Here is a 17,522-nt window from a genome sequence, read left to right on the forward strand (position 1 = left end):
TTGAGCTCGAAGAGCTCAAAAGCATAGAATAGCTATCCCTTTAAGCTTAGAGAACTCAAAATAACACATAAATTGTATTTTTGAGCTCAGAAAGCTCTAAAACATCATTAGTGCAATTTTAGGCACCTAGGTATGAAATTAGCGGGAAGTTGCACGAATGGCCTTCAGGGTCTACCGTTTTTTTAATTTTTTTTGAATATGTTGGTTGTATGATAATTTTTCTACTATGAGAAATCGTAAAATTAACCTATTTAAATCTCTACTCGATTTTGTTCTTCATAACGGTGAATGTATAAATAAAATTTGAAAAATTATGAAAAATAAGTATTTGAATTTGAAAATTAAAATATGTATACCTGTATCGTTTATTATCGACATTTTTTGAGCATCAACTTCCCAAGTACCTTATATAAATAAGGCTGTGAAGCAGGAAAGAATAGGAGTTACGGTAATTATTACGTGAAGCGTTCCACATTCACGTAACAGGATATTGGTAGGAAAGGATTGAGAAAGGAATGTGGAGAGGATCATCTTAATGTGAGTTTATAGAATATGCGAGAAAAAATTATTATATAGCTCGGACTGGGATTCGAACCCAGAACCTTCCGAAGACATGTCGGCTACTCTACCATTTGAGCTATCCGGTCTATACTAAATTTCCTTTCGCTTATTCTATATACATTAAGCCACACCGTCCATCTTACGGCAAGCATTTTTACAAATATAAATAACGCTGTGAAGCAGGAAAGAATAGGAGTTACGGTAATTATTACGTGAAGCGTATTAAAAAACTAGACAAATTAAAAAATTGGCGAATTTTGATCTTTAATCAATCTGAAAATTAAAAAATGAAATTTTGTCAATACGTCAATTTTTCAAATTTTTCTAATTTTGTAAAATTTGTTTTTTCAACTTAAAATTTCGAGCATGCGTGAAAAAATTCAAAAATTTTAATGTGACTCATATTATATGAGTATTGAATACCAAACAATTATGTTCATCAATATAGTTTATTAGGTGAAACAACAAAATAACTTACAGACTAAATTATCTCTTTTCTTTTTTATAAATCTTACAAATAGCTATTTAAACACTTTTTCAATTTCAAAAATTACACGAATAAACTAAACCAATCAATCAAAAAATTAAATGATTAAAATATTGTTTGACCAAAAAACTGACCGATGATTGGAGGGCGTACGTCAAGAGAAAGAAAGGCAATGAAAAAGAAGGCAAAGTAGGTGAAGGCATATTCGAATCCTCTGGTTGACTCAGTGTTCAGTCTTCAGTCCCATCCAAGCGACTGCTCAGATCAGTTACTGCTGGTTACTGCTGTTTAGTTAACGTATAAAATAGCGTCAAAACTGTGTTGTGTTGTACACCTTCAATTGGCGGGTGTTTTACTTCTAACAATGAAAATTTTCTTTGTTTTACAAGTTTCATAAGAATATTTAGATAATTCAGAAATTTTATTCAGTATTTATCTATAAAGTTGCAAGTTTTATCAATCATAATCAAGATGTTATAATATAAAGTGTATTAAATATAAAGTTTATATATTTTAAATAAATTTTACAGTGAAAAAAATTAAAAAGTATGTATGAATAAATTTACTCGTATAGAAAATATAAATATTATCCTGTTCGATGTTTTGAATTTTTTTCCCCGCTAAGAAAATTGTAATACCATACGTATTTTATATTTTTTATTACAGTACATTCTGAGTCTGGATGTCGTAAAGCACATCCGGAGAAGTATAGCTATAACTTAACGTCTGAATTATCATTATCATTATATTTGTTTATTGTTTGAAATTTAATAGCAAGGCCGGGGTTTTTTTTTTTTTTTGTAAAATTGTTGAAACTTTGAGAGTTAAAATTTTTATTATCTATCTCAAGTTTCTAATACAAATAGAATAATTAGTTTATTTAATAATGGAGATAATGATACATATACTTATCTTTAATTAAAAGCAGTATACAAAAATAGTATTGACGTAAAATTTTCTCGTTTAAATGGGAAAACAATAGAATAAAAGATATGAACGTATACATAGAGACTTTAAAAACCTGTAGTTATTTTCTCGCGGTTCACGGTTGAGTATAACAAACGTCCCGGAAACGAGGGGTTCGGAGAATACATGCCACGAAACTCCCGTACTTAAGATGTGTAAATTTGCCGGTACGGGTGCTGTTGATTAATTAGTCGTGTAGTAGCAGAATATGCAATTTCATTAGCGTATATTCAATGCTTCGTTGATGAAAACTCTGTGCAGCACTGAGTACCGGACTTATTCCCAAGTACCATTCTTAAATGCACATACGATTAATTTTATTTCATTTTTTATTTTTATTTTTTAATAAGTTTAATACATTATATGATATGTATAAATTAATGTCTGTGCTTATGATTTATTCAATAAATGAAATGAAGATGCAACTATTGGATTTCTAATTGAAATAATTCAAAAATAATATTATTTTATTTTTATTAATGCGTTGATTGGAATAAAAAAATGATTTGTAATCATTTTCATTAAAGAAATTAATTAGATGTCATCGCGACGAATAACGAAGTCAAAGTCGACGAAATGATACCGGCTTTCGTCACATAGACTGAAATATAAAGGATAATAATACATGTAGAGAGTAAGATTAAGATTAAACTCCCACTCTAATGTGTCTAGGTAAAATACCGTAAAGAATTGTATTCAGGATGTAATATAATATATAACGAACGCATTAGATAGTTATAACGGTCAAATCACTAATGGAAGGGAGAATCACCAAGACATTAAAGATACTAAGTATAATTTAATAGTCAATAAACATTAAAAAAAAAAATTCTTAATTATAGACTAAATTTTAATATTCGGTTTTTGTATTCTTCTGTCAGATTAAACATTTTGTAAATTTAGTATACATATATAATAATTTAATTCATCAACAGAGACTGAATAATAATGGTAGTATATGTAAATATTTAAAAGTGATACAAGTGTGCGAGTGTTAGTTTCACGAACAATGCTTTTCTTGTATTTGAAGTATCACCTGTATTACAGATAAATATACCTTTACTTCAATTGTACTGAAACATTCAAATGATATTGAATACTTTTGAAAAAATACTCGATACAACTATAGCAGGCGACAAGTGTCAACAAATATAAAAAGAAATTTCCCTTTGAGATAAATGAAAATCTCCTTACTTTTGTAACGTAATATTTCATAATTTTTGTGTCGTAATATTTCAAATGCAAAAAAGAAATATCAATTGAGACTGTTATATTATATTTTCTTTATCGCACTGATAAAAAAAAAATTAACTTTATTTCAGACTACTACTTTCTTTCTTTTTCACTAATCCTGCTTCTTACAAACTATCGCTTACTAATTTTTACTAAAAAATGTTAGTTTTAATTACAATTTGATAGATTATTTTTTTTAAAAAGACTCGAATTATAACATTGTTGAAAATTTAATTCATTAAATATTACTAAACCAGAATGAACATTCCTGTTAATTCTTAATATTCTTGGTATTGCCTTCTTTAATCGTAAGGCCATTGACACAACATTACGTTTGCATGTCATGTGCCTGAATGTGTACAAATATTCTATTTAAGTTATGGCTTTCATCATGTATTAAAACTTGTTGCTTGAAATTTCCAATATAAGAATATTTCATTGATTTAAAAGAAAAAAAAAAGAAAAACTAGTCAATTTGTATGAACTTGTAGGAATTGGAACGACTAAAATTTAATTTTCCTTCGTATACGAATTCTTCAGCATAAATGATTCGATTTAAATTAAATGTCAATTTAACATGATGAATAATATAGAATTTACTTTGTTATACTTTTGTTGGAGTAAATAATATTCAAGTCCTTTGAATGATAAAATTAAAAAAACAATTTTATTGATGATGATAAATTTAAGTAAATCTGTCTATCGTTTTTCAGAATGAACGGCATGAGTAGAGTAAATTAAAGGCAGTCAAAAGCACGCATAAATAGCAACAGTAAAAGACAGAAATTGTAGATAAATTAGAAGAATAAAGAAGAAAAGAAAAACTCGACGATGGTCGTCGAATGGTTATGTCCTGGAATGAGGCCCACTGGTAGTCGTAGGCCTCGGATTCTTCACTGCAAGGTCATCCTCCTTGACGAGCACGAGTTACTGCAAGATGTACTGGTAAGTATTAAAATTGTATTCCATACATGTATATGTATAGATTATAAATTATAATATATATGGATACCATGCTCACAACCATCTTTTAACATTTCACTACCTTTATTATTTCAAGCTATTTTTATCTCTATCAAAACGTTTTTTACGAATTTATAAGAAATAAAAGCCAAAAAAAACAATTTTTATAATAGGCCACTTAAATAATAGTATATTACACACCTAGAAAAGAAAGTTGGAGATTCTAACCCGCGAGTCAAATTGCTTGTCTGAGTCGAAGGCGAGAGTGGTAAAAACATTGATTCAGATATCTTACTTTCCTCCGTGATATTTATGTTATTTTTTCATTAAATTTTTAGGTGAAATTAAAAATTTCTATTGTTTAATTTTTATATAAATATTTCTAAGGACATATTTTTATAAATTACATTTATTAATATAAATATTTATTAAATAAACTAAAAACTTGTTTATTTAATTAAAAAAAAAATTACTTCATGTTAAAAATCAAATAACATCTTGTTAATTAAAAGCCACTTGATCTAATTAAAAATTACGTAGACGAAGTAAACATACTTAAGCGAGAACGCGAGCTGTACTGGTGCAGTGGTTAATACAGTACCACTTTATTTTGAAACGTAAAAAATAAGGTTTATCTGTAAAAATAATCAAAATATTAAGATTAAATAAGATTTAAGAGAGTACTTAAGGAATTTTAACCGCGTCAAATTTTAAACAAAAATCATTAAATGGCAGTATTGAAATTTATTCGTAAAATTTTATGTCATCATAATATATACGAACATTGAATTGTGATTGATATTACTTGATAAATTTACTAAACTTTAATCTTTAAAAATATAAAAATTAGTATATTATCATAAAATTATTGTTTCGGCAATTTTTAATAAGTCATCAAAATTTTTATTTTTATTAATATCCAAAAGTTTATAATTATGAAAAAAAATTAGAAAAACGGTTGACCCTGAAGGCCATCCCTGCAACTTCCCGCTCATTTCATACCTAAGCGCTCAAAATTACATTTATGATGTTTTTGAGTTCTTCGAGCTCAAAAACACAATTGATGTGTCATTTTGAGCTCTCCGAGCTCAAAGAAATGGTATTTTTTATGCTTTTGAGCTCTTCGAGCTCAAAAGTCTGATAGAAGTTTCATAAAAGACTATTTTTTTAATTTTCCAACCGCAATAACTTTTGAATGAACGAAGTGATTTTCACGCGGTTCACAGCAATCGAAGCGGTTTTTCAAATTATATGTTATACTTTCAAACACAAATTGATCAGACCGAAAATTCCGGTGTAATTCGAAAAAAACACTTTTTTTCGATTTCTTTCGTCAACGATAACTCACGAACGAATCAGCCGATTTTGACTGGATTGGCGGCGATCGACGTGGTTTTTTAAGGTTGAGAGCTGATTTGTTTTTGTAATTGATCGGTCAAGCCGTTTGAAAGTTATTAAAAAAAAACCAAATTTGAAAAAATTTTTTTTCGCAGTTTTTTTAAGATTTCTCAAAATCTATTGGTCCGAATCGGTCCAACTTGTATTCAAAATCTAAGTTTAGTCGAACCCTTTTGAATGGCACCAACTGCGATCAAATTGGTCGAGCCGTTTGAAAGTTATAAGAGGTTTACATAATATAAAAATTAGGTCTACGTGAGATGCAAAATCTAGTCAGCGCTTCATAAAAATAAAATGACAACAAATATTAAATAAAATCTTTCTTTTTTATTATTTCAATTCAAGTAAAATTCAAGGAAAGTATTGTAATTTTACTAACTTAGCTAATCTAAAAATATTTGTAAAATTACAAAACCGTTTTATAAAATTAGTAACCTCACAGAACTATATATATTTTGTAATATTACTATACCCGATTATAATTTTAAATAAATGTTTTGCCTATTAGCTTCCAATACATTTCTTTTAAAATTACAATCGAACTTTTTAACAGTGTAACTTTAAATATTTCTTAAAACTAATTTTTGATTCATTTCTGTTACTATAATAATTTTCATAGCTTTTAAAAAATAAACTTGTCAAACTTTGTTTAAAACGAAATGACATGTTTCGTAAATCAAAAAAATTAAAATTTTTGGCCAATGATTTATTTTTTTCAGTATAGAAATAAAATTTCGTACTTAATTTCATAATAGTGAATGCATCTTCAACTCGTATATGTCGCTATAAATATTATGGAGATTAAATTATTAAATTATATGTATAAGAAAGTGTTTCCTATCATCTAAAAAAACTAGCGGAAAATTAAATATAAAATGATTTTATTCACTGGTTTCTAATTTTCTCCTCTGGTGCGTTGCTTTGTTTAATGAGTATATATATATATATATAATATTTAATAAACATATGTTAACACATAAAAGCTAAGATTTGAAAAATTTATATATCTAATATATTTTTTTCACCGAAAACGTACATGAACGATTTTTTGGGCACTTGTCTACTTATATATTTTCATTTATCTTGAATTTATCCGTTCAAATATGAAAAAATAAATAAATTATTGCTATTGAAAACGGACTAAAATTGGCAAGTTGACAGTTTTAATTAGCCATTTACCTCTTACCGTTTTTCGGAAAATTTCAAAATTTTTTTCATATACGACTAGATATATCTAAAATTTATGAAAACATATAAGCAACAATATAAAAAATTGTTCATATAAAGTTTTTGATTAAAAAAATATAAATTAGATACATGTGGCATATACATTTTTTATATCTTTGCTTATATTTTTTCCGTGGGGGTAGAAGATCAGGATACAACTTCGCCCCAACCTTTAACCTGTGTGGCGGACCCTATGTTTATGAATTTTCGCTTAAGGCTAAATCATCCAAGGCAGACAAAACGGCTTCTCGAGTAGGTAGAAAACCAATGGAAAAATCGAAATTACTTAATGGACTAGCTTATAAACACGCGAGATTTTAGTGTGTGTTTTACTCTCCCTTCAAATAATTTCGCAGAAAGACTAACGTTTCATCGGTGCATTAGAGACAATGCTACGCTATACTATATATGTGTTAGTTTTTTGCTATATTTTTTAGAATATCTTTTACACTATTGCTAAAAATAATATCATACTGTCTACGTCAATTTAGCTTCATTCTGCGGTCTTTTATTATAAGATACACCAAAATACTACCGATCACCGATCACTTATCTTTTTGCGAACTAACCTTGGTAATTTGCTAAAAATGTTTTGCTTTTTTTATTCTTAACATTTTAATTGTGTTAAAATATAGGTTTGAACGTTTAAAAACGAAGAATAAATACTTAAAGAATAACGTAATGATTGATAATTAATTCACTACACACATAAAAAATTTTCTTGAACAAGAAAATATTTTTGAAGAACCAGATCATATATTAAATCAATCATAAAAATATCTCTTTATTAAAGTAAATTTTACTTGGTTCAAAAACTTTTTTGCTTAATTGAAAAAATCAAATTCTTAAAAATGATTTTTTTTTCTTAAATCAATGAAATTTCTTCATCTGTATAATGGAAAAAAACTTCATTCGAGAGAAATAAGCTTTATTCAATAAACTTACTTAAAAGACAACCAGTTGTCTTGCTTCAAGAATTGCTTGTCTTGAATGTCGTCACCTTGGCTCACTAGACCATATCTTGGATCTATGACTATTGTTACTTCATTCAAGAGTATATTATCTTCGATCGAAACAATCAACAAGTACTTTATCCAAGAGCGATTTTCTTCAACTAAGAAAAATTTCCTTATTTTTTTTTCTTTTAACAACTTTATATTCTTGATTCAAGAAATATTTTTTCTTGAAACAGCAAGTATATATTATGTGCCTTGTTTAAAAATTAAAAAAAAGTTCATTTAAAAATAATAATTTATTGATTCAAGAATAGATTTTTTGAATTAAGAAAGCTGAATATTATGTGATGTGAAACAAGAGTGAAAATTAAAATAAACTATTTTTCATGAAGCAAATAATTTTGTTCATTCAATTGCTTTATAATTTTATATCTTATTGATATTAAAAATTTTAAACAATACTATATATATATATTATGGAGTAGCAATTCCCACGGCGTAGGTTCGTTGCTGGGGGCTGAAACGGAGCGAGAAATGGCTAAATAAACGGTTACCGTACGCATAAAGGGTATACGCGAAGCAAACGAAAAATAGCCTTAGGGATAGGCCGTGGCTGATGGTCCAACACATGCGAGCCAGAGATGATTACTTGTCTACCTGTGTTCCACCTATATATACCTATAACGACTGGCATCTTAGACTCGCCGCAGGCTAATACAGCTCACCCATCACTTTTTCTCTTCCCCATATTCTTGACAACACGTATGTTACTTTCATTATAACAGCTCTCATTTTATTTATTTTCCGATCAACTTTTCGACCTTGTATAGTATACAGTGTCTATATCTGCTCTCCCAATAGATAATAGCAACTCATAGTCATAACGCTCTTCATTACCTTATTTATATAATAAATGCATAGCTTTACCATCGCATGATAACAATTTTTGACACGTACATTTACTAGAACTTTTAGTTGTTATCACATAATTTCGATAAAAAAAATTCATCATCAATAATATGTTAAAATCTTAGCACGAACTTTTCAAGTTCAATAGCTCTGCTGGATTGCCAATAAACCGATTGGTTATTGTATATGCGAATAATATAATGGTGTAAAATTGGCATTCAATGAGGCCAACGAGCAACGGCGTGCATCTTCGCATTCCATTGTAACGATACACGTTTATACGATCCAGTGTGAATAAGCGTAACTCTTCTTAATGTTACGAAAAATATACAATTTCTTATTATTATAATCCTCCAATCGTCCAAATATTTTAAATAATTTTGGAATACACGCACATTTTTAATTTTTTAAATAATATACTATAAGCTTGAAAAAGTTTTTAACGCTTATTCAACTTTGAGACACTGTAAAATACAAAATTCGAAAATCATCCTAAATATTACGTATTTTTACTATGTTCAATTCTTAAATAATAGTATAAATAGCATGAGCTCCCTGTTTTAAACATTTCATCAAAACATTGCACACCTTGCACGCGCTAGAGTGTCAATGCTCTATACTTTTAATCTTTGATCTGCGACTGTATGACAGTTTTGCAATAAGAAATTGTTCTTATACACTTCGAAATTGTAGAAGTTTTTTTATTTTTTGATACATTTTTAGTGTACATAATGAAGAATGTATACATTCTTTTTATAATTATAATTAAAAAATCATACCCCGGGAAAAACGGATTAGATCTGGCGATATATAAACAGATCTGGCCAGATCTGCTAAGGCTGATCTGGCCAGATCTTTAAATTGTCTCTATCTGACGAGATCTGGCCAGATATAATCATATCTGACCAGATCTGGTCAGATCTTTATATTGCCCGGGTAAAAAAGATTATATATAATTATATATACGCATACATAATTATATACAAAAAATGGCCCTATATAATTATATAGAATTATTTCCATAAGAAAAAAAAATCAGCGCGCGCGGGAACCGATCCTGGGACCTGACGCTTGAAAGACTAATTCATTACCTGTTTACCTACGAGGCTTACTTTGAGATTAGAGTTTGTCATAACTACAAGTTATGTGAATCGTGTCCATGATCGATGCGTAATGAACAAAAATTTTTATCAAATTTGCAAATTATTAATTATCAATATACGCTGATAGAAAGATTTATTAACTATTAACAAATTAATTTATTCGAAGACAATTATTTAATTTATTAAATTCTAATAAATATTTTTTAACATTCAATAAATATTTATTTGAGAGGAAAGTATATTTATTAAAATAGATTATAAGTATTTATTAATAGTTCACAAATATAGTTATATCTGGCCAGATATAATAAAATCTTTTTATGTCTGATGTATTTTTCAACCCAGATATAGTTATATCTGTTTAGATCTGATCAGATATGACTAGATCTGTTCATGTCTGATGTATTTTTAAACTCAGATATAGTTATATCTGTTTAGATCTGATCAGACATGACTAGATCTGTTCATGTCTGATGTATTTTTAAACTCAGATATAGTTATATCTGTTTAGATCTGATCAGATATGACTAGATCTGATTATGTCTCCAATCCCATATCTAATCAGATATAAATAGATCTGACCAGATATAATTATATCTGGTCAGATCTAAACCTTTTTCCCCCGGACATGCCACCATCCATTGATCTTTGCGTCAGTCTTCACGTTTTAGAAAAATGTATCCATATAATAGATCAAAATAAATTTTATCAAATAAGTTTCAATTGATTCTTAGAATAAACCCTACTGGTTTTTCATAATCGCTTAACAGATATTAATAAAATTCAATCGATTTTTTAAGTTTTTTCTGGAAAATTTCTCGTTAACTATTTAAAAATAATCTACATATTTACAAAATTGATGAATATATAACAATTCATTAATTTAGCATCACTTAAAATTTTGTCAACTTAATTATAGTATTTACGTTAGAATTTGAGTATTGTCGAGTGAATCAGGGCATAGACCTCTTATTCTGATTGCGCACTACCAAACTGCGTACACTCACAAATACAGTATGTACTTAAACGCGCATGTATATGTATATGTATATATATGCCTCGTCTGTAGTTGTACGACGCGAGGTAGCTCTGTGTCGGTCAGGCAATAAGAAGGGGGTACAAGATAGAAGAAGAAAATAACAAGTATAAAAAGCAGAGAAAAGTAAAAAAAGAATAAATAAATAAAAAAGTGAAAACAATACGTTTCATGAAGAGAACTATTTATTTAGCACGACGTACTTTTACACTTTGGAAAAAATATTCATTATGTATATATATATATATATATATATATATATATATATATATATGCTGGTGCCAATGTATTGTTACATTGTTTGACAATACTGCATCGAAAAATAATTGTTGGAGATGATTAGACTTGAAGATGCATATATATTCTGTGGTTGTCTTAAAAACCACAAGCAATAAACATTCTTACATTGTAGCTGTTGCCCCAATGAAAGTTTTTTTGCCGCTGAGAGATTGAGGCTCCCACTCACCGACGCTTTGATGGCAGTTTTACTCTTACTGGAACGACGCATTGCTATTGACCCCGAAAGAAAAGAGCACAAAGCCAGTACAGTCAACGCTCTTTGTATTTGACTCGCCCGTACAGGACCATTCTCTGTATTTGACTCGTCCTTGTCCATAAGAACTGTGTAAAATCGTCAAATACAGAGGAAGAATGTGGTCAAATACAGAGAGCGGTCAAATACAGAGAGGTCCAATACAGAGAGCGTCGACTGTAGTATAGTATTAAATAATAGAAAAAAGAGATGAAGAAAAAAAAATACTTTATAAAGTTGAGTGTCTAAAAAGACGAGGCATGGTCTAGTCATTCCAGAGTTGAAATGTATGTTTCAAGTCTATGATATGAGTTCAATATTATTTTACTGCTTAACTTTTTTTAAATGATCTCGATTTAATAGTAATCTTTACACATGGTTCAAGTTTTAGAGAAAAGTGAATAAAATATTTTACTTTATTACTTGTTCAGCTAAATTGTTAATGTGTATTATAAAAATTAAATTCGTGTTAAAAAACATTCAATTTTGGTTAAATGATAATGATAAATATTTTCAATTAAAAGTGACTGTTAACATAAATTTTTTGATAATTAAATTGACCAAAGGAATATGGACAGGATGTGTATAATAATATACTTATAATTAAATTAGGGAAGATTCGGCTTTATTATTAAGTTTTCATCAAGCATCTAACCACACACAAAAGAAAAAATTCAAAATACATACAAAAAACGTTACATGTACGAAAAATTTTACATGCTTACAAAATGTAAATTTATTTTGATCCATATAGTGTAAACAAACATTAAAAATTATTGCATACCAACATCCAATGTCTAATTTGAATGAATGAAATCCGTAAATTTTATTAATTAATTCAGTTGAAACAACTATTTTTACACGTGATAATATATTCAGTAATACATGGTTTAATCACAAATGTGTTTTATTTTTAATTAATAAAATTATTGTCATTTAAAAATACATTCCAATAAAATTCACTTGTTAAATTATTATCAAGAAAAATAAATTTTTCACCTCAAGAATTATCCCAAATCATAATAAAATTTTTCGTTACGAAATAATAGAATTAACCGATAGTAAAAATATATAACTCCAGAAAAAAAAAAAAATAGTGATAACAATTGATAGAATTCTTCAACAATGTTTAATTGATCGATATTAACGAATTTTGGTATTGACTCGTGTGATGGCAAAAAATAATGGGATTATACTTAGACCTTCTAGCAAATGTTACCGATCACTTCATTCTTGCATGTCTAAAAAATTATTTTAACAAGCAATACGATTGGTGGTAAATAAATAAAAAAATTACTACTAATTATTAAGAAAAAAAATTTTTTTTTTTTCTCAATTTTTTAAAAATGATCTCTATACCGATTTGCCATTAACAGAATACACACAGGGTGGAGCCATGAATCAAGATAGTTTTTTCCTACGTATTTTCTTTGAGGTATCATTGTGAATTATTTTCTTTGTTTTTCTGTACTTGGAACGATTACCTTGCGCACTGTTGTACTGCAGTTTTAAAAGTATGTACATGTCTACAGTACATAACCAGCGCAGTCTTTCCTAGTATTAAGCTTTAGTGCCTACACTGAAAAGGCGTAGTCCATGTCAGTGTATATGTATGCACTCCAGGGAGAAAACAAATGAACGTCATGGACGCCTGATTCCAGTGGGAAACAGGAAACCACCGATTTCAATCTCGACCGAGCCTCGTTCGGCTTTGTCACGCTTCTACATCAAGGATGAATTTACAAACATTTTTTTTTTTTTACTTATTATAACGATACTTAAAATTAGAGGTTACATTTTTATCAGACGCTTTTTTGGTGTTATAATTGCAGGGTTCAAACTTGGGGCAAGAGTTATTGGACCGCGTTTTCCGTCATTTGAACCTTTTGGAAACAGCTTACTTTGGATTACGGTACTTAGATCACGAAAATCAAATGGTAAGATGATATATGTAATTTAATGAATTAGTTATATATACCGGAAAAAGGGAGAGGGGGATTACGATAGGGAATAAAATATACTATTCTAGAATTCGAGTAACAAAACTTATTTTTCCTAAGAGCTTCTCCAGTGCTTGAGAATAGATTTTAACATTGTCTTCATTATTTAAGATTTTCAGAAAAAAGTTTTTTTTTCCAAAGTTTTTGTTTTTGGCATTATTAACAATATTATTTTGCATTATGTATTGATATTTTCATAATTTTTTTTTACGACTGAACAATACTTTCTTCTCCGTAAGTTACTTTCGTTATAATTATTAGTATTATTACATTGTTTTTTAGAATTTATGTTTTAAAAAAATTAAGTTTTTGAAAAGAGTTCTGTAACAATTAAACAACGGATAGTTCAACCGTAATATTTTAACTATCGACATTTGAACCGAACGACAGGTTAACCAGATAACAATTCAACCAACGATGACACTTCTATCACAAGAAAAATTAACTGTTGAATCATAAAACCATCGCTTTCTCAAACTTATTGCATAGCTTAGTTTCAAAATAAATATAAAAAGATATGATGTGGAAAACAAATCATAAGTTAATTATTATACTAAATCACAATGATAATATTGTCACAAAAAACGAACGAGCGCTTGATTTAATATTATAAATTAATGAGATGTAGCAAATAATGTCCAACTATTTTGTTTTATAATCTTTTTTATTTTCATGATTGATTAAATAAATAAAATTTATTTTATGGAATTGTATAAAAATATTTAAAAAATGCAATGAATTAATTAAATAGAATAATTTTTATCTTTTATCAGGGTGTCTTGCCCCCGAATCTCCACCGGGGCTCCTTCCCGGATCCCCTTATTAAGGTGCCCTTTTATCAGGAAAAAAATAACAGGGAAAATTGGTGGATCAATTGTCGGGAATATTTTGTCATGGGGATAACATAAAAAATAATCAATAACAACCGGTTGAAATATCATCGGTTTAATAGTCGCGGCATCTTTAAAAAGATATCAAACATAAAAAGATAGATTTTTACTAATTGTTGAACATTATTTTTTAATGTAATCCTTCTCTTTTTATACCCAGAATAAACTGTATTAATTAATAATTTTTAAAAACGGCAAAGTTTTTTATTAATAAAAAAAATTTTCTTAACTTCAGAAAGTTTTCTCGCTTCAATTTTAATAGTCGTAAACATTTGTAAAAATAAAAAACAATTATGCGTCAATCAAGAATTTTTCTTTTTCGTGCATAGTTTCTTAATTTTATATATTTTTTAAAATTGAATATTGAAAAATTGTATGATGTTTGAAAATTTTTAATGTTTAATGAGTAATATCAATTTCAGCATATTTGAGTTTCAAAAACCTTTGTTAAGTATCTCAATTTGTCCTTTTCTTTCTCTCCTGATATTTAGTTGCTGAATTGAAAAAAAAAATCTTTCTTTAATCGCCGCATCCTGATGGCAGTCTAACTCAAATTGAATTCACCCTTTCAAATTGATTCCTCTGATCGTAAATCCTTGCTGGCTTATAAAATGGCGCGTTGTCGATAACTTCAATGCGCCCGCGGGGGATTTTATATCCGGGGTGGGGATCATCGAGTAACGGGAAACTTTAGATTCGCGTAATTTCCGTTTAGTCCACACTATGTGCATGAAATATTTATCAACCACTTTAATTTTTTGTCAAACTTATAATAATAAAAATAAATTTTTTGCAGCAATGGTTAGATCCAAGTAAAAAAATTGGAAAGCAATTGAAAATTCGTAAGAATGATTCGACGCAAGATACTTACACCCTTTATTTTGGTGTTAAATTTTACGCCGCTGATCCTTGCAAGCTCATTGAAGAAATTACAAGGTGAGATAAGTACACAATTGTATATAGGTTCGTTATATTCGTAACGTTTTTGGTTGCAAGTTTAAGAAAAAGAAAGAAATAAATAGAATAAAATAAAAAAGAGAAAAGGAATGCGACTTATGTAGGATTGCAGGCCTCCAGCAATCTTCTAAGTTTAAAAATTCGCTCACTGCTTACCAACCCGCAGGACTCCCGAAGTTGCTTCCAAAACCCAGCAATTAACGGAACGCACCAATTACCTTCAGTGTAAAAGGGGTAAATTATAGAGTATCCTCAGCCTATGGCTTTGAATTCATTGCTTCAAATCTCCTTCCATGCGACCCGCGAATTATTCTCCGCGCAATATGTACGATGCTTTAGGCTTCAGCCTCCAACAAACCTTAATTGCAGAGAAGCCATCAATACTGGTTTACTTTTTTTGAGAGCTCCATCAATCGATTTTTGACGATTTTAAATAATTCCTTTTTGTTAGAAAAATTTATAATTTCATCTATATGTTTCTTAAATTATTATATTTTTTATTATATTCCAGGTATCAATTCTTCCTACAAGTTAAACAGGATATTTTCCATGGCAGGTTACCAGTTTCTTTTGATCTAGCTGCTGAATTAGGTGCTTATGTAGTCCAATGTAAGTAAGACGTATCTTTATCAAATAGTTATATAAAAATATTTAATAACTCAAAAATTTCAAGAAAAATCTAATTATCTTTAAAACAATAAGTTTATTCAATTGCTACGGTAATGGTCTCATCTAATTAATTTATTGAAGAGATATTGCCAGCAATAATATTTTCCTTAATCACTTAAATCACAAACAACTTATTAATAAAGAATTAAATAAATAAAAACATAGGGAACGTTCAAGTATTACGTAACATTTTAACCCGGGGGGAGGGGATCGATCAAACGTTATTGTGTGTTATGTTCACTAAAGGGGGGGGGTATAAATATACTGTTACGTAACATTATATCTAAATTTTATTAATATTTATAGAATTGAGATTTGAAAATTAAATTTCGCGCTTTTACTATGAAAGTAGTTAGTATAGTCCAACGCCATCATGTGGAAAGCACGGCAGTTACACATCTTTACTTCAAATTACTCAATTCTGCGACATACTGTACTCAACTCAAAAAATTGAATAATTTAAAAAAAAAAAATTAGGAAAACGGTCGACCCTGAAGGCCATCCCTGCAACTTCCCGCTAATTCCATACTTAGGCGCTTAAAATTGCACCAGTGACGTTTTTGAGCTCTTCGAGCTCGAAAATACAATTTATGGGTTATTTTGAGCTCTCCAAGCTCAAAGAGATTGTTTTCCTATGCTTTTAAACTCTTCGAGCTCAAAAGTCTGATAGGGATTTGATGACACTATTTTTTGAATTTTTAAACCGCAATAACTTTTGAATGAATAAACCAATTTTAACGCGGTTGGCAGCATTCGACGCAGTTTTTCAAGCCTCACAAAGAATCTTAAATTTTGAATTGATCGCGCTAGAAATTTCGGAGTTATTCCGAAAAAACACTTTTTTCGGTTTTCTTTCGTTCACGATATCTCTCGAACGAATCAACCGATTTTGACCGGACTGGTGGCGATCGACGTGTTTTTTTGAGGTTAAGAGCTGATTAGTTTTTGAAATTGAACCATCAAGCCGTTTAAAAGTTATTCCAAAAAAACCACATTTGAAAAAATTTTTTTTTTCAGTTTTTTGAAGATTTCTCAAAATCTATTGATCTGAATCGGTCCAAATAGTTTTCAAAATCTAAGTTTGGTCAAGCCCTTTCGAATGGCACCAACCGCGGTGAAATCGGTCAAGCCGTTCAAAAGTTAAAAGCGTTTCACATACTTTCACACACACACACACATACAGACACCGTGACAACCTCGCGGGGATAGTCAGGGAAGCTTCCTGTGACCTTCAAACGTCGAGATCTGATGAAAACTCGGTTTTTGCAAAACGGGGTGAAAACAATAACTTCCCGATTTTTGAAAATCTTCGATTTTCGTAGCGGGAAGTTAAAAATTAGGAAAACGGTTGACCCTGAAGGCCATCCCTGCAACTTCTCGCTAATTCCATACCTGGACGCTTAATAATTGCACTTATGCCGTCTTTGAGCTCTTCGAGCTCAAAAATAGTTTATGTGTTGTTTTGAGCTCTCCGAGCTCAAAGAGATAACTTTTCTATGCTCTGAGCTCTTCGATCTCAAAAGTTTAATAAAAGTTTGATAAAACACTATTTTTTGAGTTTTCAAACCGCAATAACTTTTGAATAAATGAACCGATTTTCTTGCGGTTAGCGTCATTCGACGCAGTTTTTTAAGC

The 17,522-nt window shown here is 29.3% G+C and overlaps 1 protein-coding gene across 3 annotated transcripts in view; it reads left to right on the forward strand.

Moving 5' to 3' along the window:
• Positions 1–1,282: 1,282 nt before the first annotated feature.
• Positions 1,283–17,522, forward strand: part of LOC123269279 (band 4.1-like protein 4) — a 31,562-nt gene continuing 15,322 nt past the window's right edge. Inside the window, exons 1-5 of one of the 3 annotated variants that reach the window (XM_044734878.1) lie at positions 1,283–1,594; positions 3,961–4,192; positions 13,204–13,308; positions 15,058–15,197; positions 15,730–15,827. In XM_044734878.1, the coding sequence (XP_044590813.1) occupies positions 4,079–4,192; positions 13,204–13,308; positions 15,058–15,197; positions 15,730–15,827 (457 nt within the window). In that variant the 5' untranslated portion in view covers positions 1,283–1,594; positions 3,961–4,078. Of the gene's footprint in view, positions 1,595–3,960; positions 4,193–13,203; positions 13,309–15,057; positions 15,198–15,729; positions 15,828–17,522 lie in introns of those variants that run through there. The other 2 variants (XM_044734879.1, XM_044734880.1) reach the window with 2 other exon arrangements.

This window comes from Cotesia glomerata, linkage group LG7 (assembly GCF_020080835.1).
Source record: "Cotesia glomerata isolate CgM1 linkage group LG7, MPM_Cglom_v2.3, whole genome shotgun sequence".
NCBI lineage: Eukaryota > Metazoa > Arthropoda > Insecta > Hymenoptera > Braconidae > Cotesia > Cotesia glomerata.